Raw genomic sequence first — 17922 nt, 5'->3', positions numbered from 1 at the left:
GCAAATGCAAGATGTTCACGCCGGCCAAATGGATGATCAGAAACCTTGGAAAATGCTTATTTTCGTGTCCGCGCTGTTTGTGTGCATGTAGCCATTAGGCCTCCCCACACCGTAGTCGAGACAAACTCTCGAGGTCGTTATTCACGCTGTGGAGAAACTGTTAAACGCCTAAACACTTAAACGCCTAAACAATCGGCGTGGGTGGAGCCGTCCCTTCAGTTTTTCACGATGAACTTCCATTTCGACCGAGACGCTCCATATTATATCGTGGACTAGTAAGCATCCGATAAATCCGGAGGATGAGCTACGTAGATGAGCAATAATGGGATTGTGGAGCGCTCTTGAACGGCTACACGGCTAATTGAGAAGCGTACTGAGCTATCCCGCGCTTCTCCAGGATTAGCCAAATAAGCCCTATGTCGATCCCTATCTAGTATATAAGGATTCGCGAGCGTCCGATAACCCCGATAGATGACTTAGTAAAGTGCGGCAACGAAAATGGGCTATACGACGCTCTGGAAGCGGCTCTCGCCGCGGCAACTGAATTTTGCTATCCAAATTTTCTCGCTAATATCCATCTTCTTCGAGGGCTATGATCAGGGCGTCATGGGCGGCGTCAATGCATCGCCCAAATATGTCACAGAGGTCGGAATTGGTAGGCCAGATGGCACAGTGACTGATACCACGCACCAGGGTGGCATTGTCAGTGTCTATTACCTGGGTGCTATCTTTGGCTGTTTTGCTGGAGGATACATGGCTGACCGAGTTGGTCGTATCAATGGCCTGTTGATGGGTGCATTATTTGCCTTGGTCGGTGGCGCCTTACAGAGTGCTGCTCAGAACTCGAACTTCATGATTTGTGCCCGAGTGGTGACGGGTATTGGTACCGGAGGTTAGTAATTGATCTCAAATTCCAACTTGTGCTAACTAAAGGTGGTGTAGCTTTAACCGGAATAACCCCTGTCTTAGTGGCAGAAACATCTTCGGCAGATCACCGTGGTGGATCTCTAGGTTACGTTTTTATTGCTAATTGTAACAAGGCCGTCATGTCAATTTACAGAGGTTTTACTTACATTCTCTAGACCTAGGAATATCAGTCGCATATTGGATCTCATTCGGTCTCGCGTTCATCAACAACGGATATTCCGACGTGCGATGGCGATTTTTGCTTGCGTTCCAATGCGTTCCGGCCTTTGTTCTTGTCTGCTGCATCAAGATGTTGCCGGATAGTCCCCGGTATCTCGCCTCGGTTGGCCGCCAAAAGGAGGCGCGGGAGCTGCTAGGGCGCCTTCGTCAACACCGGAATACCCCACAAGAGATTGATCAGGAATTCTTCGAGATTGTTACATTGACAGAGGAAAGGCAGCGTAGCACTCTTCAATTCGCAAAAATCTTGCTGGGGAAGGGTGGAGGGATGCATCCAAATTTGGGTAGACGAGCTTGGCTTTGCGTCTGGCTGCAGATAATGGCCTCCTGGACGGGCACTACTGTAAGTTTACCCTATCCTAGGCAATTTTTCTTGGTCATTCAATCTGAGTACGTTCAATATAGGCTGTCACTGCATATTCTCCAGTTCTCCTAAAGCAGGCCGGGTACAGCACACTCGTTCAAAACGGTCTATCTGGGGGAATTAACACCATTGGCATTGTTGGTACCCTCATAAGTGCTCAAATTGTTGATCGCCTAGGCCGCCGTGTCTGTCTTATAGGTGGTGCAGCTTGCTTGTTTGCCGTCAATCTTATTGTACGCCCCCGCTTCTACGAAAGTTGCTCTGTCTATCTCTAACCATATGTCAGGCTGGGGCTCTCTACGAAGCCTCATTGTATACTGATAAAGCGGCTCAGTATGCTGCCGGGGCCACTGCTATGCTGTTTCTGTTTAATCTCGGGTAAGTCAAAAGTGCATTTGGCTCCGGATATCTTTCTGTACCAACCTGACGTCTTATAACAGTTATGCTGCTACCTGGGGTACGGTCGCATTCTTGGTGCCCACGGAAATATTCCCCAGCGACTTGCGAGCCCAGGGTAATGGCTTCGGCATTACCGGCTGGGCGCTTGGGGTTGGTATGACCACTTTGGTCAATCCGGTCATGTTCGAGGCACTGACGGTAAATTTATATCCCCCCTTGGGGGAAAAAAGCCAATCTGTTGCAGATTAAACTGACCAATAATATAACAGAGCCGCACTTATTTCCTCTTTGCCGGTCTCAATTTGATTTGGATACCCATTGTCTACCTCTGTACGTGTTTGCTCGGAGATTGAATGTGGAAGCCCGAGCTAACAGAACAGTCTACCCGGAAACTTGTAACCGCTCCTTGGAATCGATTGAAGCATTGTTCTCAACCGAGAGTCCCTTCTATTGGAAGATGGAGGAGGCATTTAAACTGCATGGTGATATTCTGGTGGAGCATGGAGGTAATAAGAATGAGGAGAAACCAGAGGAGCAGATGATTGCCTGACGCTCTGGTTCTCTTATATAGTATATTGAATATGATGTTCTCCCCTTCAGCAAGCCATATTCCCTGCGTCAAGCTAGCGATTCTTGATCGTTAGTTGCTTCTTGACCCTTCGTTCTTCGCGATCTCTCGTTGTGTTCATTTTGGAGGGCAAATTATTGCGTATTTCGTTGTGTGTGTCAAGAATTATGTATAGACAGCTACTTTACGTGGTTGTAAAAGGTATAAGGAAACGGACAGAAAACCCCAGGAACTTGGCTACGTCGACAAGTAGAGAGGGTATCGACAGTTTAAACAGTTAGTTGAAGTTCTAACCTCGAAGATCAATGTGCGGTAGGCCTCGGTGTGCTCTTTGTTAAAGCTTGATAAACATAATCCCCACCCGTGGACCCGGTTGCCTAGCTCGCCTGAGAAATGTCCATGGGTTTGCGTTCGCAAGTATCAATTATTACAATGATCATTTTTACATTCCTATGTGATACTTGTAAGATGAGAACCGACATTGTCGATAGGACTGAGAAGACGAAAAAGAAAGACAGGAGAGCTCGCCTCTGGCCTCAATTTGAGTATCTCAATTGTCCCTTTGTATGCGATTCACATGGGGTTTCAAAATATCATGTAAATCCAAGTATTGGGATCATTCAAATTAAACATCAAATTTTGTGGAAAAAGGTTCGTTGGAGATTGCTATAGACCCGCGTAATATAGTTAATCAAAGGACAAACTGTTGTACAGCCAAAAAGCAGGCTGATATTGGCTAGGTATCTCATAGATGATAGAGTATATATAAATAGGGCAAACGCAATGAGCAAAATAAACATAGCCAAAAGATATGAACGAGATGCTTTTAAAATTCCGCTGAGGTGCACACAGAAAACTGCCCAAAAAAATGACCAAAGAACAAGTATAAAAACGAACACAAAACCCGGGCAAAACAAGAAAGATAGGCATAAGCTCATATAAGGGTGCCATGGAGATGCTAGTCGTAACTCGTGAGAAGTAGCTTCTACGTATGTCTAGACCAAAGTACCAGAGGTGGATTGGCTTGGTCAAAGGACTCTCGAAGAATAAGAGAAGAGAGAGAAGGACTCCATGGTCAAATGGACATAGCGAAAAGGCCAATTCTCTTTGCATTCGCCCGCCTTCATGATGCTTTTGACCCATGTAGTATTGATGTATCTGGATCATTCAGAAGGTGATTCGGAACAAAACAGAGAAAAGACATTTCGAGAAAACAAGCAAATGCCTATCATCAGGTTGAACCTTGACTATGCGGCATAATCGAGAGACCCAAGAGGCAAGCATGACGCTGAAAAGCACAAGAAAACTGAAAAGATGAAACATGAGGGCAAGGACGGTCCAAATAGAATGTCTGGCCTAGAAGCTGAACAGGCCACTCCTCTTCTTGCCAAGCGGATAAACCACCAATGCTGCCAAAAAGAGACCCACGGTCGTGCCAATAGCGACCTGGACCATACCGTACCCAATGTCGAAAACGACACCATAATTCTGTTGATTTGCCTCGTCGGCCGACAAATTCTTTGCAGCATCAACGAATCCTTGCGTCCCGTTGTTGACAACCGCATATGGGGACCGAGTCATCTCCTCTGCAGAAGTAATTCCCGAGATGAGAGAGCCACTCGCTGCAAGACCAGAAGGAACAAGAACAAAAATTGCGGGAAGCATAGCCGCAGCGGCAAGTCCATGTCGTAGTCTGCTGTAGAAATTCCCCACAATACCAATGACAAATGCGCCCAGGGCATTAGATACCTGGGTGTTGGAATAAAAGCGCTTGGCGCTGAAGTAATTGACTGCATACCCCGCCAAGGATATGAACATCATGATCGGCATTTGCTTCCATTTGGCGCGGTTAACAATGGCTAGACACACAGTGAACAAGATGACGAATGGGAATTTCTGAAGATACTCGTTTTGGATGGGGCTGGCAGGACATGTATAGGCCGTTGTGGCCTGAGCGTCAAGAAGTCCGTACACAGCAGTACCTATGGTAATGCCAAACCCGAGAAACAACGAGTAGATAATAGCATAGACCATACGAACGGATCCTGCAATGATACTGCGTGACTGTAGCTCTAGACTGGCACAAAGTACCGTATATCCCGGCAAAATGAGAGCAATGGCTGACTGTGCGAGTGCCGAGAAACAAAATAAAGGCTCTCCTTGGAATCTGATACTTCCAAAGGCTCGGGCGAGGAAAGAGGTCAAGACGGCGGCGGAAATCTCAAAGACATTGGAATATAGGCTTGATTTGGGTGACAGTATCAACTGTAGCACTCCGAGGAGACATCCCAATAGGAACGCAATGGGGATATCAATTGGTCGGGCGTTGAAGGCGAACGGCCCGACTGATGCACTGGCACATCCGTGGGCGAATATGAGAAACAGGATGTGAAATTTGCTGGGCTTCTTCATGACCTCATCGAGTCGCTGTATTGCCTCTTCGACGGCGATAACATCATGTATCACCTCCTTGTAAATCTCATGCACATCGGCCAGTTTGCCCAAGTCAATACCTTGGGTAGAGCGCACAACCTTGACCTCTGTTGTGTGTGTGGAAGCATCATCAAAGGAGATAATCATACAACCAGGTATATACAAGAATTGGCCGTCGATCTGAATAACACGCGCGGTCATGCGCATATATTCTTCCAGTCGATGTGTGGGAGCTCCATACTTCATCAAAGCCCTACAGAGCCTGATCAAATACCGCTGCCGAGCCAAAATTTCAGCAATATGGACAGTGATGTGAATTTCATCTTCATATTGAGGTTGAGGGCGTGAGCGACCACATGAGCTTGGAATGGCGGAACCACTGCTGCGGGACCGTGTGAGAGTTGCAAAGGGGGAATTGGAGCTGTGCGATGATCCAGCTAGGGAAATGCTAGACCGAGTAGACGACTTTTCGTACCATTTCCTCTGCGGCTTCCAGAAGGAGTCTGGGGATATGCCACGTCCACTCCATCCAGAATTGCTTCCTTGCCGAGAGCGTCCATATCTTCCTCGCTCTTGAGGATGAACGGGGTAGGGAGCATGGTGGTTTTTATTGTGAGATTGATCGTAAAGCTTGAGCAATGAGGAAAGGATGCCTCCGCGGTAATGCGAAGGCCTGTCGGCAGATTCGTAGGAGTCCCTATCCTCGCTAGGTGTGACTTGGCCAGAGGGTAGATCAGAAGAAATAGGACGAAGGCGAGTCAAAAAATTCAAGTCTCGAGGTGACATTTGTTGCACTGGATAATGGCCTTCGGGGGAGAGCGGTGTTGGTCGCCCGTTTAGGAAGTCCGCTTCATGTCTATCTGTTGAGTCTTCGAGAGGCTGTTGTGTCTTGGAAATGCTAATCAGAGAAAGTTTATCTCCATCTCCAGTTGAGTACACCACTTGAGCGGATGCAGCGGCAGGTGATGACACTAGAGGACTTGGCTTCGGAGATTTTTGGGCACAATTGAGAAGGGATGCAAATCGGCGGGCCCTTTCATATGCAAAGCAGATGATCCGCCCCTTTTCATTCGTGCCTTTCACATCCTCAACCCCATGCTGCCCTACTGTACCTGATAAGCTGGCTCTGGTGCTGATCGTCAGCTTGGTGACATCCACTGACGCGCTAGTGTGGTCATCAAGTAGGGGCGCCACTTGGGAGCTTTGGGAGATATTTTCCTGTATAATTGGAATGTTGGCAGTGGATAATGGTCTTTGTAGCTGAGAGCCCCTTCGATCCAGCCGGGATTCAACTGTAGACCCACCAGTGGTTTCTTTGGACTTGTCGTAGGCAGTGAACTGGATATGATTCGTGCTTCTTAGAATGCTTGCATTCCGACGCTTGGCCTGTGCAGCTTCGTCACTCGATATCCGCTCCTGAGACATCGACTGTTCCTGAGAGCTATCACTGGGCAGTGATAATGCGAAGGAACGCGGCTGTGATATCTTTGACGATCCTTCCACATCAGATGCGTTGGAGCAGGAGATCGGGAGGTCAAAATACCCCCGCGCCATTTTGGTGTAATTCCTTTTGTTTTTTTGTTTTTTTTCTTAAAATGACTTCTGTAACTAGATAATCTACCGCTCACAGACCTCTTTAGTGACCGAGCTCAAAGGAAAGCTCGGGTAGTGCGGTTCATGTGGTAAACTGTAACCCAGCAACTGTCAGCTATGTGAGCTAATAACATGGGGAGTCTTTCCTCGGAGATCACAGGATTAGCAGTCAAGAAGACAATAATCCATCTTCAGCTCAGAAGCGTCCCAGAAAAGGAAGAAAAATAGGAAAACAATCACTAGTACAACCAGAAAGAATGGGCGCAGACCTGTGCAATAGCTCTCAATGTTTCCCGGAAAGGGGGGTTCGGCTCGGAGGATGTCCAGCTAGGAATGAGAATTATGTCACGGGTACATAATTAGAGGCAGCAGAATATTATATCGGGCAATAAATACATCTGCAACCTCGGGGGAAGGGGCAGGAGGGCAAAAGATCCAGGCAAGGCAAAATCAATATAAAAGGTAGACAGTAGACACGAACACTTGGATAAAGATGTTCCTCTGATCTACGAAGACTTTTCCGGCTAGATACAGGACTAAATAGGACTTCAATTTGCTAGGCAGCACACGAACCGTGTCAGGAAAGGTCAGAGGCCCAATAAGACTGAATTGAGGGATATATTTTGGATCACGACCGTGTAGCCGTAGCTGGGCTACCTTCGTGGCAAGTTTTCACAATGACTTTTGCCACTATTGCCAATCAGATGCAAGGTCAAGAGAGAGTGGAAGTTGAGCTAAGGTATGCTAGGGAACTGACAGTCGTAATGGTTAAGAACCAGGAATCCTCCTTGGTGGGAATATCGCGGGAGATTGGCACTTTCGCTGAACGAGACCCATTTTGTTTGGTCAAGAAGGGCTCTGATTTACATCACAGCCGACGTTCTCTATCGTATATGGTCGACGCCTATTGTCGGATCTCGGCCGTTGGCCCAGTAAAGAAACACCCAGCGGGGGGATACGGAGGGACCGAGCTCATTGTGAAGGAGAGCAGGGGTTCCACAGGCCCATGAGGTACCACAAAGCTGCAGATTCAAATATCATCTCATAGGCATATCATGTCGAAGGGGTGTAGGAGTGTCAGGTACATGATCGAAGAGGGATCTTCGCGATCGGAGTTCGAGGTAGATCAGTGGAGCAACCGTTTTTAAGTGCAATTTACCTTCAAATGTTGACTCAGGAGTGACTAAACTCGTGCTTTCTTTTTGTATCTTCTCCTTTCTTCGCCATATCGAGTAACCGCATCTGAAATGCATTGAGAACTAGCCTAATCCATCCCTTGTGTGATTTTGACATCATGGGAAATCGTCCGACGGGCGAAACATTTCCGTCATGCATGCAAGACACCTGCAAGATACCTGCTTATTACCTGTGCCTGATTGATTCGACCAGTCAAGAAGAGATTTCAATCTATAGATTTACCCACCTGCATAATGCGAGTCCACGCAAACCGATTCTCGGGACGCGAGGCCTGAAAATACCTATCACACCTTCGGAAAGAATCGTATTGCCAAATTTATAACATCTCCCTTCCGACTAGAATTTTCTTCCAACCCAGGTAAGTACCCATACTGTGTGTCAACATCTGACAGACTTCCGAGACCCGGTTGGGTGTCCAGCCTCAGAGGGGCTGCTGAAGGTTTCTGATATGTCACAGCTTCGTACAGGGTACCATACAGTTATGGGCATTGGATGTCGCACTAATATCCGGGGAAGTTGTTTGCTTGCTTGCAATAGTCATCCCCAGCCACCCTGGAGCCAATCCTGTCAAGTTCTATAGGAGAGTGCAACCACCAAACATGCACTCCTGAATGGGGTTGAAGCATCCCCTTCCATGATGTCAGCCAACATCGCAATTATGAGCTCCTGGTCCGTCATCATATCACCCAGAGCTGTGGGATGCTTCTATAGGCAAAACTCATCACTCACCTCGTGCCAGTAAGAAAATTATTTGGGAGGGAGATCATCGAAAATTTTTGAGCTTGCCAGTGCGGCTGCTGATATGTCCTGACTGGTCAGCCAGCCATCAGGGAGAAGACCCGGCTCAATCTTCAGATGTGGGAACCAAACAAGAGCTCTAATCGGGCGCCTTGCTTCCAATGTGGCTTTTGAAGCCGTTGGGAACGTATCAGATGGGATTGGAGGTGTCGCTCCCAATAAACGTTCCTTATATGACCTATAATACATCTGTTGTTAAAACTTAACCATATTCCACCTTGTTGAAACCGTAAATAGTTGGACAAACGGATCATATCTGTCTTTTCATGCAACAATGCGACCGCACAAAAAGTTGTCCCACCCTCTCCCTTCCTCATCAGTCACACAGCTCTGTCCTCCGACCAGCCATACCGGATATGTTTGTCAAACCTGCAAGGACTCAAGGGCCAATACTTAAGCTTAGACTGCCAATCTGTTATTGGTACTTGTGTCAGGGGCGTGTGCCTTGAAAGTCCGGCTCCTCGATCCTCGGGTAGATGCAGCTATAATGCAGCTATGATTACAGGCCTCTTACTTGGTTGACGAGGAAATATTTCATAATATACGATTGCCTATTGTGAAACTGCGCTTTCATTTGGGAAGAACATTTTCAGCGTCCCGTTTGCAAATTGATTTGCCTTCAGCCTTCAGTAGGGGCATGTGCTTTGCATGTGTATCGATGCTGAATCTTGTTACCCAATTCTATACTAATAAACATGTTCGCGATGACCTCATTGATAGATACAATATTTTGCGTAATGTATGTTTACCTGGGCACATATAAATTTGGTGCTTTGTCAATTTAGGGTTCAAGGTTAAGGTCGCGGCAGTACCATGGTTCGTGATATCATTCCCAGGTCTCACCAAACTGAACCTGCGAGCATCACGCAAACTTCATGGTTAAAATTGTGCATTAGTTGATAATTAAAAGTTCATTACTGCTACGGTACCTTGTGTCATTGCTGGTGGTATCATCGTGATCTGTTTATAACCGAATACAAGAAGATCTGGTCGAGTTGGAATCAGGAAAATAGGCACGCATCAACATTCATGTACAACAACACAGCCTTAATTTCCATAAAATGAGACATGATATGAAATGATACTTTGCTAGAATTCTGGACCAAAAGGTAACCTATGTGCTTAAATTGTCGTGGGCTATGATCAACACAACCAAATAAGATAAATACCAAACATAGAATCAGACAATTGCCGTAAAGGCGTGTAATGGCCAGCGAGATCTGGACTCAGATACGGGAATTCGGGGAGATCAGCTGTACATAGCCAGATGCACATTGCAGCCAAAGGTGGGGAGAGAAAAAGACAAGTTGCCGTGGCAGGCGTGTCCCTAAATATCAATCCCGTTCTTGTTCTCGATTCAGGAACATAAATCCAGCGCGCCCAGCCTGGGCCGCGACAAAGCTGGGAGAAAAGCAGATGAAACGTAGGTGGGAAGGTTGAAAAGAAGAAATAGACGAAGTAAGAATAAAATCATTTCAGACCGATCAAGGTCTATCGTCACGAAACCATAAAACTTGGCAGTGCCAATAATAGAGTGGTAATAAGTAAAGGAGTGGCATAAGGGTCAAGGCTCATCAATGTCCTTGATTCGGGAGCCAATGAAGCAAATAAGGATGAAAACCCCCCAATTGAGAGAAAGAGAAAAAGAGAAAAAGAGAGAAAAATAAGGGTCATACGTCGCTGTCACATGATGTTCGGTATTACATGAAAGAGGTCTTGCGTTTTTCAGCACTGGAAAGCACCAGCATAGGCGTCTTGCGCCGCTCTGGTGCCTGGTGGGCCGCCGGCCCCTGGCCAGTAACAACAGACGCCACCGAGGGTGACGAGGTGCCACTGGCACTAGGCGAGGGAACATAGTCGCCGCGAACATCCACAAACTTGGACCCAAAATAACCACCATCCTCACTAGTCGGGGTAGCACTGTGGAAAGGGCTGTCCGGAGACCTGCGGTCCCGGCCAGACTTTTCCTTTCTCTCGGATCCAATAGCACCGTTAGCTACCGCTCGCAGGCTGCCAAGGCTCGGCTTGCTGGAAAGGCTACCGCCGCTCCGCACAGTGGCATCATCGCCGTCGGAGAAGGTAAATTCCTTCTCGCTGGCAGGAGTGTTCGTACCCCCGCTGCTATGATATCCAAGACTGCGCGTATCACTACGACGCTCAATTCCTGCACGAACAAGGCTGTGCACAGCCCGACGACGCTGACGAGTCGCAAAGTTCTTGCTACCCTCGTGCTTGGAGGTGGGCTTGGCGACCAGATCTTCGAGTGAAGGGGGTCCACGGGGCTGACGCGTCGGGTGCTCGCCAGCACGACCTTGACCGGGTCCAAATGTTCCAGTGGCCGGTGTCGGAGGAAGCGGAGAAGAGCGAGGGCCAGTCGCTGCGTTCGCCTTGGTGATATCAATGTGTGCCTTCGTGGCTGGATTGAAAGAGGGGTTCTTGCGGTGATCACGGCGAAGTGCGTTGGTAGATGATTCGTAGGGTGGAGAGGGGCTACCGCTACCGATCGGAGAAGAGATCGGCAGGGGGAATTGCATCGGAGATTGCGCAGAGTCTGCAGGAGGAGAAATCTCGGCACGGAACTGGGGCACTTGTTGACCATACTGACACTGAGAAGAATCTTCCTGAGAGTTGTTGTCCATGATGAAACTTTGCTGGTTAGTCAAAGGGTTGAACACACAGAACATTCCAGGCTGGCCAGGAACAGCCTGCACAATGGGTTGAACGCCTTGCTGGAGCTGCTGTTGGTAGAATCCCATGTTGGGCATGGAAGGGACATGTTGATGTTGATGTTGTTGTTGTTGTTGTTGTTGTTGCTGCTGCTGTTGATAAGGCATCCCCAGGTTGAGGTTCTGGAATTGCTGAGCTGCGGCAGTGACGCTGATCAACTGCTGCTGCAAGCGTTGCTGCTGAGCAGCTAGAAACAGATTGGTTGACATCAATTCAGCGTACATGCTCTCGTCGATGGGGATCTCACCACCAGCCATTTCAAGCACTGGAGGTGCAAGTACCTGCTCTGGCATGGTATACACCATACGGTTGTGAGAGTCCTGATGGTATTGCGAGTTACGTGGAATGTGGTGAGAATTGTGGGGCGAATAGTGCTGAGTGAATTGCGAGTTCGTGTTCCGATTTGTCGTATAGGCATGCTGAGGGAATCCAGTTCCCGTGGCAGTGTGTGGAACTCGATCGGACACTCGGTGAGGTCGTTCACCTTCCATCCGGCTTCGCTGTTGAGGAGAAACAATGGTCGCAGACTTTGGAGCAGTACGCAGTCCAGCCAAGAGGTGAGAGCGACTGGTGCGTGGAGTGGAGGAGGTTGGGGCGGTCTGGGACGTCTCGTCGATGGTGGCAACCTGGGGAGGCATACTCAAGCGCTTGATGTGAGAGCCTTTTCCGCGGGAAGCGAAGCCAGAGCCAGGCACACCCAGGGAGCCACCATTATTGAAAGAAGAATTGTAAGTCATTTGAGCAAGACCGCCAGTGTCCATACTCGTGTTCGTGTGAGGCAGGTTGTGGGTATATGCAACGGGATGCAAATTGAGCAAGTCGCGTCTTTTAACGTCCGGATTTGATGTGAGTGTTTGGGGTCAACCACAAAACTGAACTCACTTCCCGGCGATTAAGAAATTATGATGTTTATGCAGAACAAGCGCTAGAAGAAGTCCGCAAAGTCGAGATTCAACAACTGGAAACGAAACCTCCGGCGAGAGTCGGGTTTTCTGATTGAGAGATAACTCGTCAATAAAGATCAGATGAATGAGAACAAGAAAACATACCAGTCACAGGTGAATATATGCAAAGAAAGCGAATGAGTGGATCGCAGTGAAAGCAAAGGCCAGAGTGACCAAGCTGTACAAGGACTGTTTTGAATTTAAGAGTCGCAAAACTGAGCAAGTCTCAAAGCCGAGGTCAACGTAATTGACTCTGAAGAAAGATCAACAATTAAGAGAATATTTCGAAAATAGTGGTCACACGCGAAGCAACACGAATGAAAGATAAGAGTGTGTTCGGGGGAAATGCTCTGCAAAACCCAGCCGAATAAAAAAAAAGAGAGTTGTTGACGCGATGCCGAAGATCGATAACTTTAGGCTGAAACACTAGAAGGTCACAACCAAGCAAGCAAATGAAAAAAAATGTAATCGAATCCAAAATGAAGAAACCAGAAGAGAGGACCTTGTCAAGGTCACAAATGCAGAATCGAAGGGGGTTCGGGTGTCAAACGCGAGAGTTTTTTTTTTCTTCCTCAGGGGCGGAAGGAATCGGGAGAAGAGTATTTGCAACTGATAAATGCTGTGTTGATTTTTTTATTCACCCAAACGAGAAGAGCTGCAGAGAAAGAAGGAATGCAGGATAAGAAAGAAAGAATCGAAGATTAGATGGGATGAGAGAAGAAGAAGAGATGGATTATTGAGGATGTGGTGGATGTGGGGATCAAACGCCTGAGGCAAACAGCGCCTAAAATGTGCTAGCGTCTTCAGGTACAATGGCTTTCAAGTCGCTTGTGTCTTGTCTCTTGTGTGATCCTTTTCAACTTCACTTGTTTGCTTCACTCGAACAATAGAATAGGAATCATGCTATCTAATCCTCTATTCAACTTGAATCATCTTCTCGGTTTGCCGGATGTACCTTTGGTCTGTTGTATTGACTTAATGACCAAAACCGCCGTTGAGGCAATTTGACTGGCTCGCCCTGTGGACCAATAAGCAGGACATTCAAGCATGAAGTGATCCTCCGTCACATCCCCAGTCAAATCATTGGCTGTTGACCTCTAGCGCCGCGACGTGGCCGCCGTCTGCACCTGACAACGCCCCTTGGAGCCGCTCACTGCTGATGCCAAGCTGCCGGCGCCAACCAATGGTTTCACCTGGACATGCTACTTTCCCAGCTCATTAATTAAGTTCTTGAAAGCTGAAATATTATTGCTCGTGACATTTGAATCAATCGCACAGACTATGGAACTGTGCAATTCGATCGTGGTCCACGTCGAATCATGATGGCCGCTTCGAGGGCTACCACATGCTAGCGTGATTATGATCTACGATGGGTCATGAAGATCAAGTGTGCCAACGCCATATTAATTGCATGTGCCTTATCGGTTTGGTTCCTTTCGCTATCGTACATAAATCTCACATTCCGCATCTCGTCCGATCGGAAAATGCTATCTTTACATATGTACAAGATTTGTTCATTCGTACAGGCCTTGATCTCGACAGCCTGTGCGTGAAATGTCCCAAGTTACAAGTGATCCCCCCAATTTCAAGGCGAACAGGGTCCCGGAAACCACCATAACATGGCACAAGAATACGAGGCGTTGATACGCCGCCATGAAAGTTTGAAAATAAAAACTAAAAGTAAAAAGGAAGATGCGGGGTATTTGCTGGCGAAGACAATGCCAGAAGAGAGAAATAATCAACAATGAGTCATGAAAAATCATCAAACACAAGTGCAATCTCAAGACTCTAACCATCCATTGAGATATCAGGTCCAGTGAGAGAAGCGGACTGATCTGGGGTCGTCGCACCCTTCCCATTCATCCGGTCAAACTCCAGAGTTTCCGCTAGCTCGGCGGCCATAGGGTCCAGATCTTCTTCCTTTAGTCCAGTCGCCAAAGCCACCAGCTTGCGATGCACATCAAATTTGGTACTCACACCAGCATCCCCTGTCTGTTGGACCAGATCTTTGACGGCATTGCAGCGTGTCTTTTGCGCGGAGCTAAGCTCCCGAGCAAGTTGATAGCGAGACAGTAACTGATCCTGCTCGAGGGAAGCCGGAGTCGGCTTGGGAACTTCTGTGATTGCAAACTGCTGGACCAACTGACTGTGTTGTATTTGCTCGAGAAGGGACTCGTAGCATTCCCGTAATATTTCATATCGACTGGCTTGATCATCATTACGTTCAAGCTCGGCCTCTTTGGCTGACAATGTAGCAATTTGTTTCTGGATTTTCTGGCGATCTGATTCAAGCTGTTCGTGCAACGCTTCAGGGTTAGCCACATCCGTGGAGTCTTGCTGGTTAACCTTTGAGTTGTCATAAGTTATAGCAAGTTTTTTGTTTGCTTCAGCCATGATCATGCCGATCTTGGAGAGAAGCTCGGCAGTGGCATCAGGGACCGGGGCAACAGCGGATTGATCTGCGGCCACAAGACCGCTCACATCACCTTCCATGTGCTCATTGGCGGTCACAGAAGACGGTGCTGGCGGATGGTCATGGCTGGGATGGTGCAGACGCTGCATGATGCTGGTAGCGGTTTCGCCTTTATTGTTCATCAGATCACCAGCTCGGTGGCAGTGCACGAGAAGGATGTTCACCAGACGGAATGCGCCATTGCGAGCAGCAACAAGGGCGGCAGTATCTCCATTTTGATCCTGGCAAGACAGCAAAATGCCTATCTCATCCTGCGAGCACGTTTTGCACAACTTATCGAGGAGGATTTCGCAGTAGTAACGTGAACTTTTCCACTTGCCCTTGCTTCGGGTGTTTTCTGCGATATGATGAAATATGGTAGCGCCGAACCAGTCTCGAAAGGAAACGGTGTCTAGGAGCATATCCAACAGAGTAGGAAACGTTCTCTTTTCGTAGTTGTTGGTGAACAAAACGGCTCGGACAAGTGGAGTCTCCTCATGCTCCGAAAGCGCCTTGATGTTAGCTCCTTTTTGGATGAGGTCGTGCACAATACCCAGATCACCCATCGCACAGGCCCAATGAAGAGCTGTGTTTCCGAGGTCATCAATAGCTCGGTCGATTTGGAATCGGGCAGGGGGGACAGGGGGAGAAATCCGCGCTGCCTCGGGGGCATCTCCCACGGTCATGAAGTAATCTAGAAGCTGGTCGCCATAGATGATATGCTCCTGCTCGCTGATTGACATGGGGGTTTCCTTTCGCCTGCGCTTCGGGTCGCCTTGAGACATTTGAAGTGTGTCTTCGTCGGCAAGCATGGAGGATGAATCTACGGTGGCATGTCCGATCGACTCATTGTCATCAAAGCCTGAGTTCATCTCATAATGGTCTTGAGGAATCGTTGGGGGCCCCATGCTGCGCGGTGGTTGAACAACTTTCAGAGTCTCTGCTGCTGCCGCGGCCGCAGCGGCGGTCGCCGCAGCGGCGGCTGCGCGGTTTGCAGCGGCCGATTTCCTTGGAGCCCTGGGCTTGGATGGGGCAGAGGTGTGCTTTGGTGCTGGTGGAGGAGTGCGGTCTCCGGAAGCGAAATCGAAGATGGGAAGTAGCTTGGAGAGGATGTTGTTGCGCTCGGCAAGCATACGCCCCTCCGGAAGTGGAATCCATGTTCCTGAGCGATGTCAGATTAGTATCTTGGATATCGGGCTCTCTTTCTATAAAACTAAGATACATACCTTGGTATTTGCCGTAGCCACCTTGAACTTTTTCATGTACGCCCTTCTGGACCTCTCGTTCGAGGATACGGGTTCGAGCAGGCTTGTCGAAGCCCGCTGCTTTGAGGATATGTGTTGCGTTGACCCAATCATCGCCTCGTCGTCTCATCACACTGTCGCCATCGATCTTGAACTCGTAAACAGGGACCTGTGTTGAGAAAGTCAATTGCTGTTCGAGTGGAGGGTGGAGGGGATGATCTCAAGCAAAAGGAGTGCAGGTATGCAATTGGAATTTTACTCACACTGCTGTAGGTAGCAGAGTAGACATTCTCCATCCCCGCCATGATATGCGTGGCCGTCGCCGCCGCGCGATTGACTAGATTCGTGAGGAAAGATATGACACCGCGCACGTTATCGCGCAAAAGTCACCCCTTGTGGATCCGCAAATTGATCGAGTTGAGAATGCGTCAGGTCTGATGCATCTCATGTAATCAGAACTCGAAGCAAGAACGCAAAACACGGGTTCAGTGGAACTGGGGGTGGTATCGGATACGCGCTGCGCGCAGGACGCGTAAAGTGGGTGGTCCTTTGATGCCTCAGGCAAAATGATTTGATAAAAGGTCATGTGACTAACCTCCAATTCGGAACCTCACGATCGCTCGGGAATGGCCAACCTCGCCGTCCGCGTCTGTTTCCCCACTCCTTGCCTTCCCACCCCTCAATTCTCGACAAAATGACTGTCATCGAGTCGGTCAAAAGCGCCGTGGGCCTTTCTGAGACCTCGGGTAAGATTCCCAAGCCATTGGTCGATAATCAAAAGCTCGACTAGGAAAACTGACTTGATCACAGCAACTCGCCAAGAGATGTCCGAAGCTCGTCTCCCAATGCAATACAGAGACTCCTGCGCACACCTCCTTATTCCGCTGAACCGATGCCGACAAGCAGAGTACTACCTTCCCTGGAAATGCGAGGTACGCAATCCCTCATTTTGACTTGAAGATTCCGCACACCCTGACTTGATGGGACTGCGTTCTGGGTCGGAGAACCTACTTTCCAAAGCCAGTCAGCTAATGCAGTTCTTTTGAATCCATAGGACGAGCGACACTCGTATGAGAAATGCCAGTATGAAGAGTTCAAGAAGCGTGTGGCCAAGATGGATGAGCTGCGTGCCGCTAAGGATGGCGCCCGGAGCAACTGAGTTCTGAGACTGTTGGTATGCGCGTTCGGTGCTGCTGAAAAAGCTGCTGAATATGTAAATAAGAGATACACCGAAACTGCTTATGGAATGCCTTTGGCGTTGGGACCTTTCAAGTTGAAGTTACCTCATTCGCCGGTTAGGACCCGCTTGATGCCCCGGGCATCTATTAGCTTGACGCTCAACTTGTCGAGCATCACACATTACACATGTGCATGGACAAATTCCCAGGTGGCATCGCATTTATCGAGTTCACACGTACGATTCGATAGATTGTCTTCATCTGAGCACCGGGGAGCAATGTTGTCCAAGATCAAGGCACCGATCCTTTGTGCTTCTTGCCTGCAACCATCGTAATATCGCACGATTTCATTGGTCATCAAAATAGATTGTACAGGGCCTATATGAGTTGTTTCCTCCGCATCTTATATTTCCATCTAGACCGTAATCATATCGGAGACATAAGACTACGGATATGGTTGGTCATAATGAACTTTCTTCTATTTGAATCTGTTCGGCTTCTACATCGTGTGTAAAATGTCTCAAGACCACCTGTAGGTATTCAGTCCAATATAACATTCCAATATAACAATTTGGGGCAATGTAACCTGTTATATATGAAGGAGTGAAACCGGATTGTATTGAACCTTAAATACTGCGAAAAAAATTGACAAATGGATAAAACTATTCAAATCGTGTAGAGAAACGACAACAAATTGATACTTCAGAGTGTACCCAGAAATTTCTAAGCGGAATATACATTCAAATTGACTAGTGACTCTTTGATCTTGGCCATACTTTGTCATGGATTGTGAATTGTAAGCAAGGATCCATTCCAAGGTTGTACCTACTATAGAATACATGAGTAAATATAGGTTTGAAAGACAAGGCATTTTGTTGT

General features: G+C 48.0%; 5 protein-coding genes across 5 annotated transcripts; 2 read left to right on the top strand and 3 right to left on the bottom strand.

Annotated features, from left to right (window-relative positions):
- Positions 1–228: 228 nt before the first annotated feature.
- Positions 229–2459, top strand: N7529_009148 (uncharacterized protein; the record flags this gene model as incomplete). Its single annotated transcript, XM_057244675.1, has 9 exons — positions 229–275; positions 486–892; positions 943–1032; positions 1083–1489; positions 1552–1743; positions 1797–1888; positions 1951–2107; positions 2179–2239; positions 2290–2459. The coding sequence occupies 9 exons, from the start codon at positions 229–231 to the stop codon at positions 2457–2459; spliced, it is 1623 nt and encodes a 540-aa protein (XP_057096213.1).
- Positions 2460–3833: 1374 nt separating this feature from the next.
- N7529_009147 (threonine/serine exporter family protein) lies at positions 3834–6464 on the bottom strand (the record flags this gene model as incomplete). Its single annotated transcript, XM_057244674.1, has 1 exon — positions 3834–6464. One exon carries the CDS (start codon positions 6462–6464, stop codon positions 3834–3836), a length of 2631 nt encoding a protein of 876 aa, XP_057096212.1.
- A 3734-nt stretch (positions 6465–10198) lies between these two features.
- On the bottom strand, positions 10199–11986 carry N7529_009146 (uncharacterized protein; the record flags this gene model as incomplete). The annotated part of the gene is made up of 1 exon (XM_057244673.1): positions 10199–11986. One exon carries the CDS (start codon positions 11984–11986, stop codon positions 10199–10201), a length of 1788 nt encoding a protein of 595 aa, XP_057096211.1.
- A 1971-nt stretch (positions 11987–13957) lies between these two features.
- N7529_009145 (putative APSES transcription factor) lies at positions 13958–16451 on the bottom strand (the record flags this gene model as incomplete). Its single annotated transcript, XM_057244672.1, has 4 exons — positions 13958–15783; positions 15848–16034; positions 16129–16202; positions 16256–16451. The coding sequence occupies 4 exons, from the start codon at positions 16449–16451 to the stop codon at positions 13958–13960; spliced, it is 2283 nt and encodes a 760-aa protein (XP_057096210.1).
- Positions 16452–16559: 108 nt separating this feature from the next.
- Positions 16560–17024, top strand: N7529_009144 (NADH dehydrogenase [ubiquinone] 1 beta subcomplex subunit 7; the record flags this gene model as incomplete). The annotated part of the gene is made up of 3 exons (XM_057244671.1): positions 16560–16611; positions 16676–16797; positions 16920–17024. 3 exons carry the CDS (start codon positions 16560–16562, stop codon positions 17022–17024), a joined length of 279 nt encoding a protein of 92 aa, XP_057096209.1.
- Positions 17025–17922: the final 898 nt, after the last annotated feature.

This window comes from Penicillium soppii, assembly GCF_028829465.1.
Source record: "Penicillium soppii strain IBT 18220 chromosome Unknown utg000006l, whole genome shotgun sequence".
Lineage (NCBI taxonomy): Eukaryota > Fungi > Ascomycota > Eurotiomycetes > Eurotiales > Aspergillaceae > Penicillium > Penicillium soppii.
The sequence above is the reverse complement of the archived record's forward strand: the minus strand, read 5'-3'. Positions and strand labels throughout refer to the sequence as shown.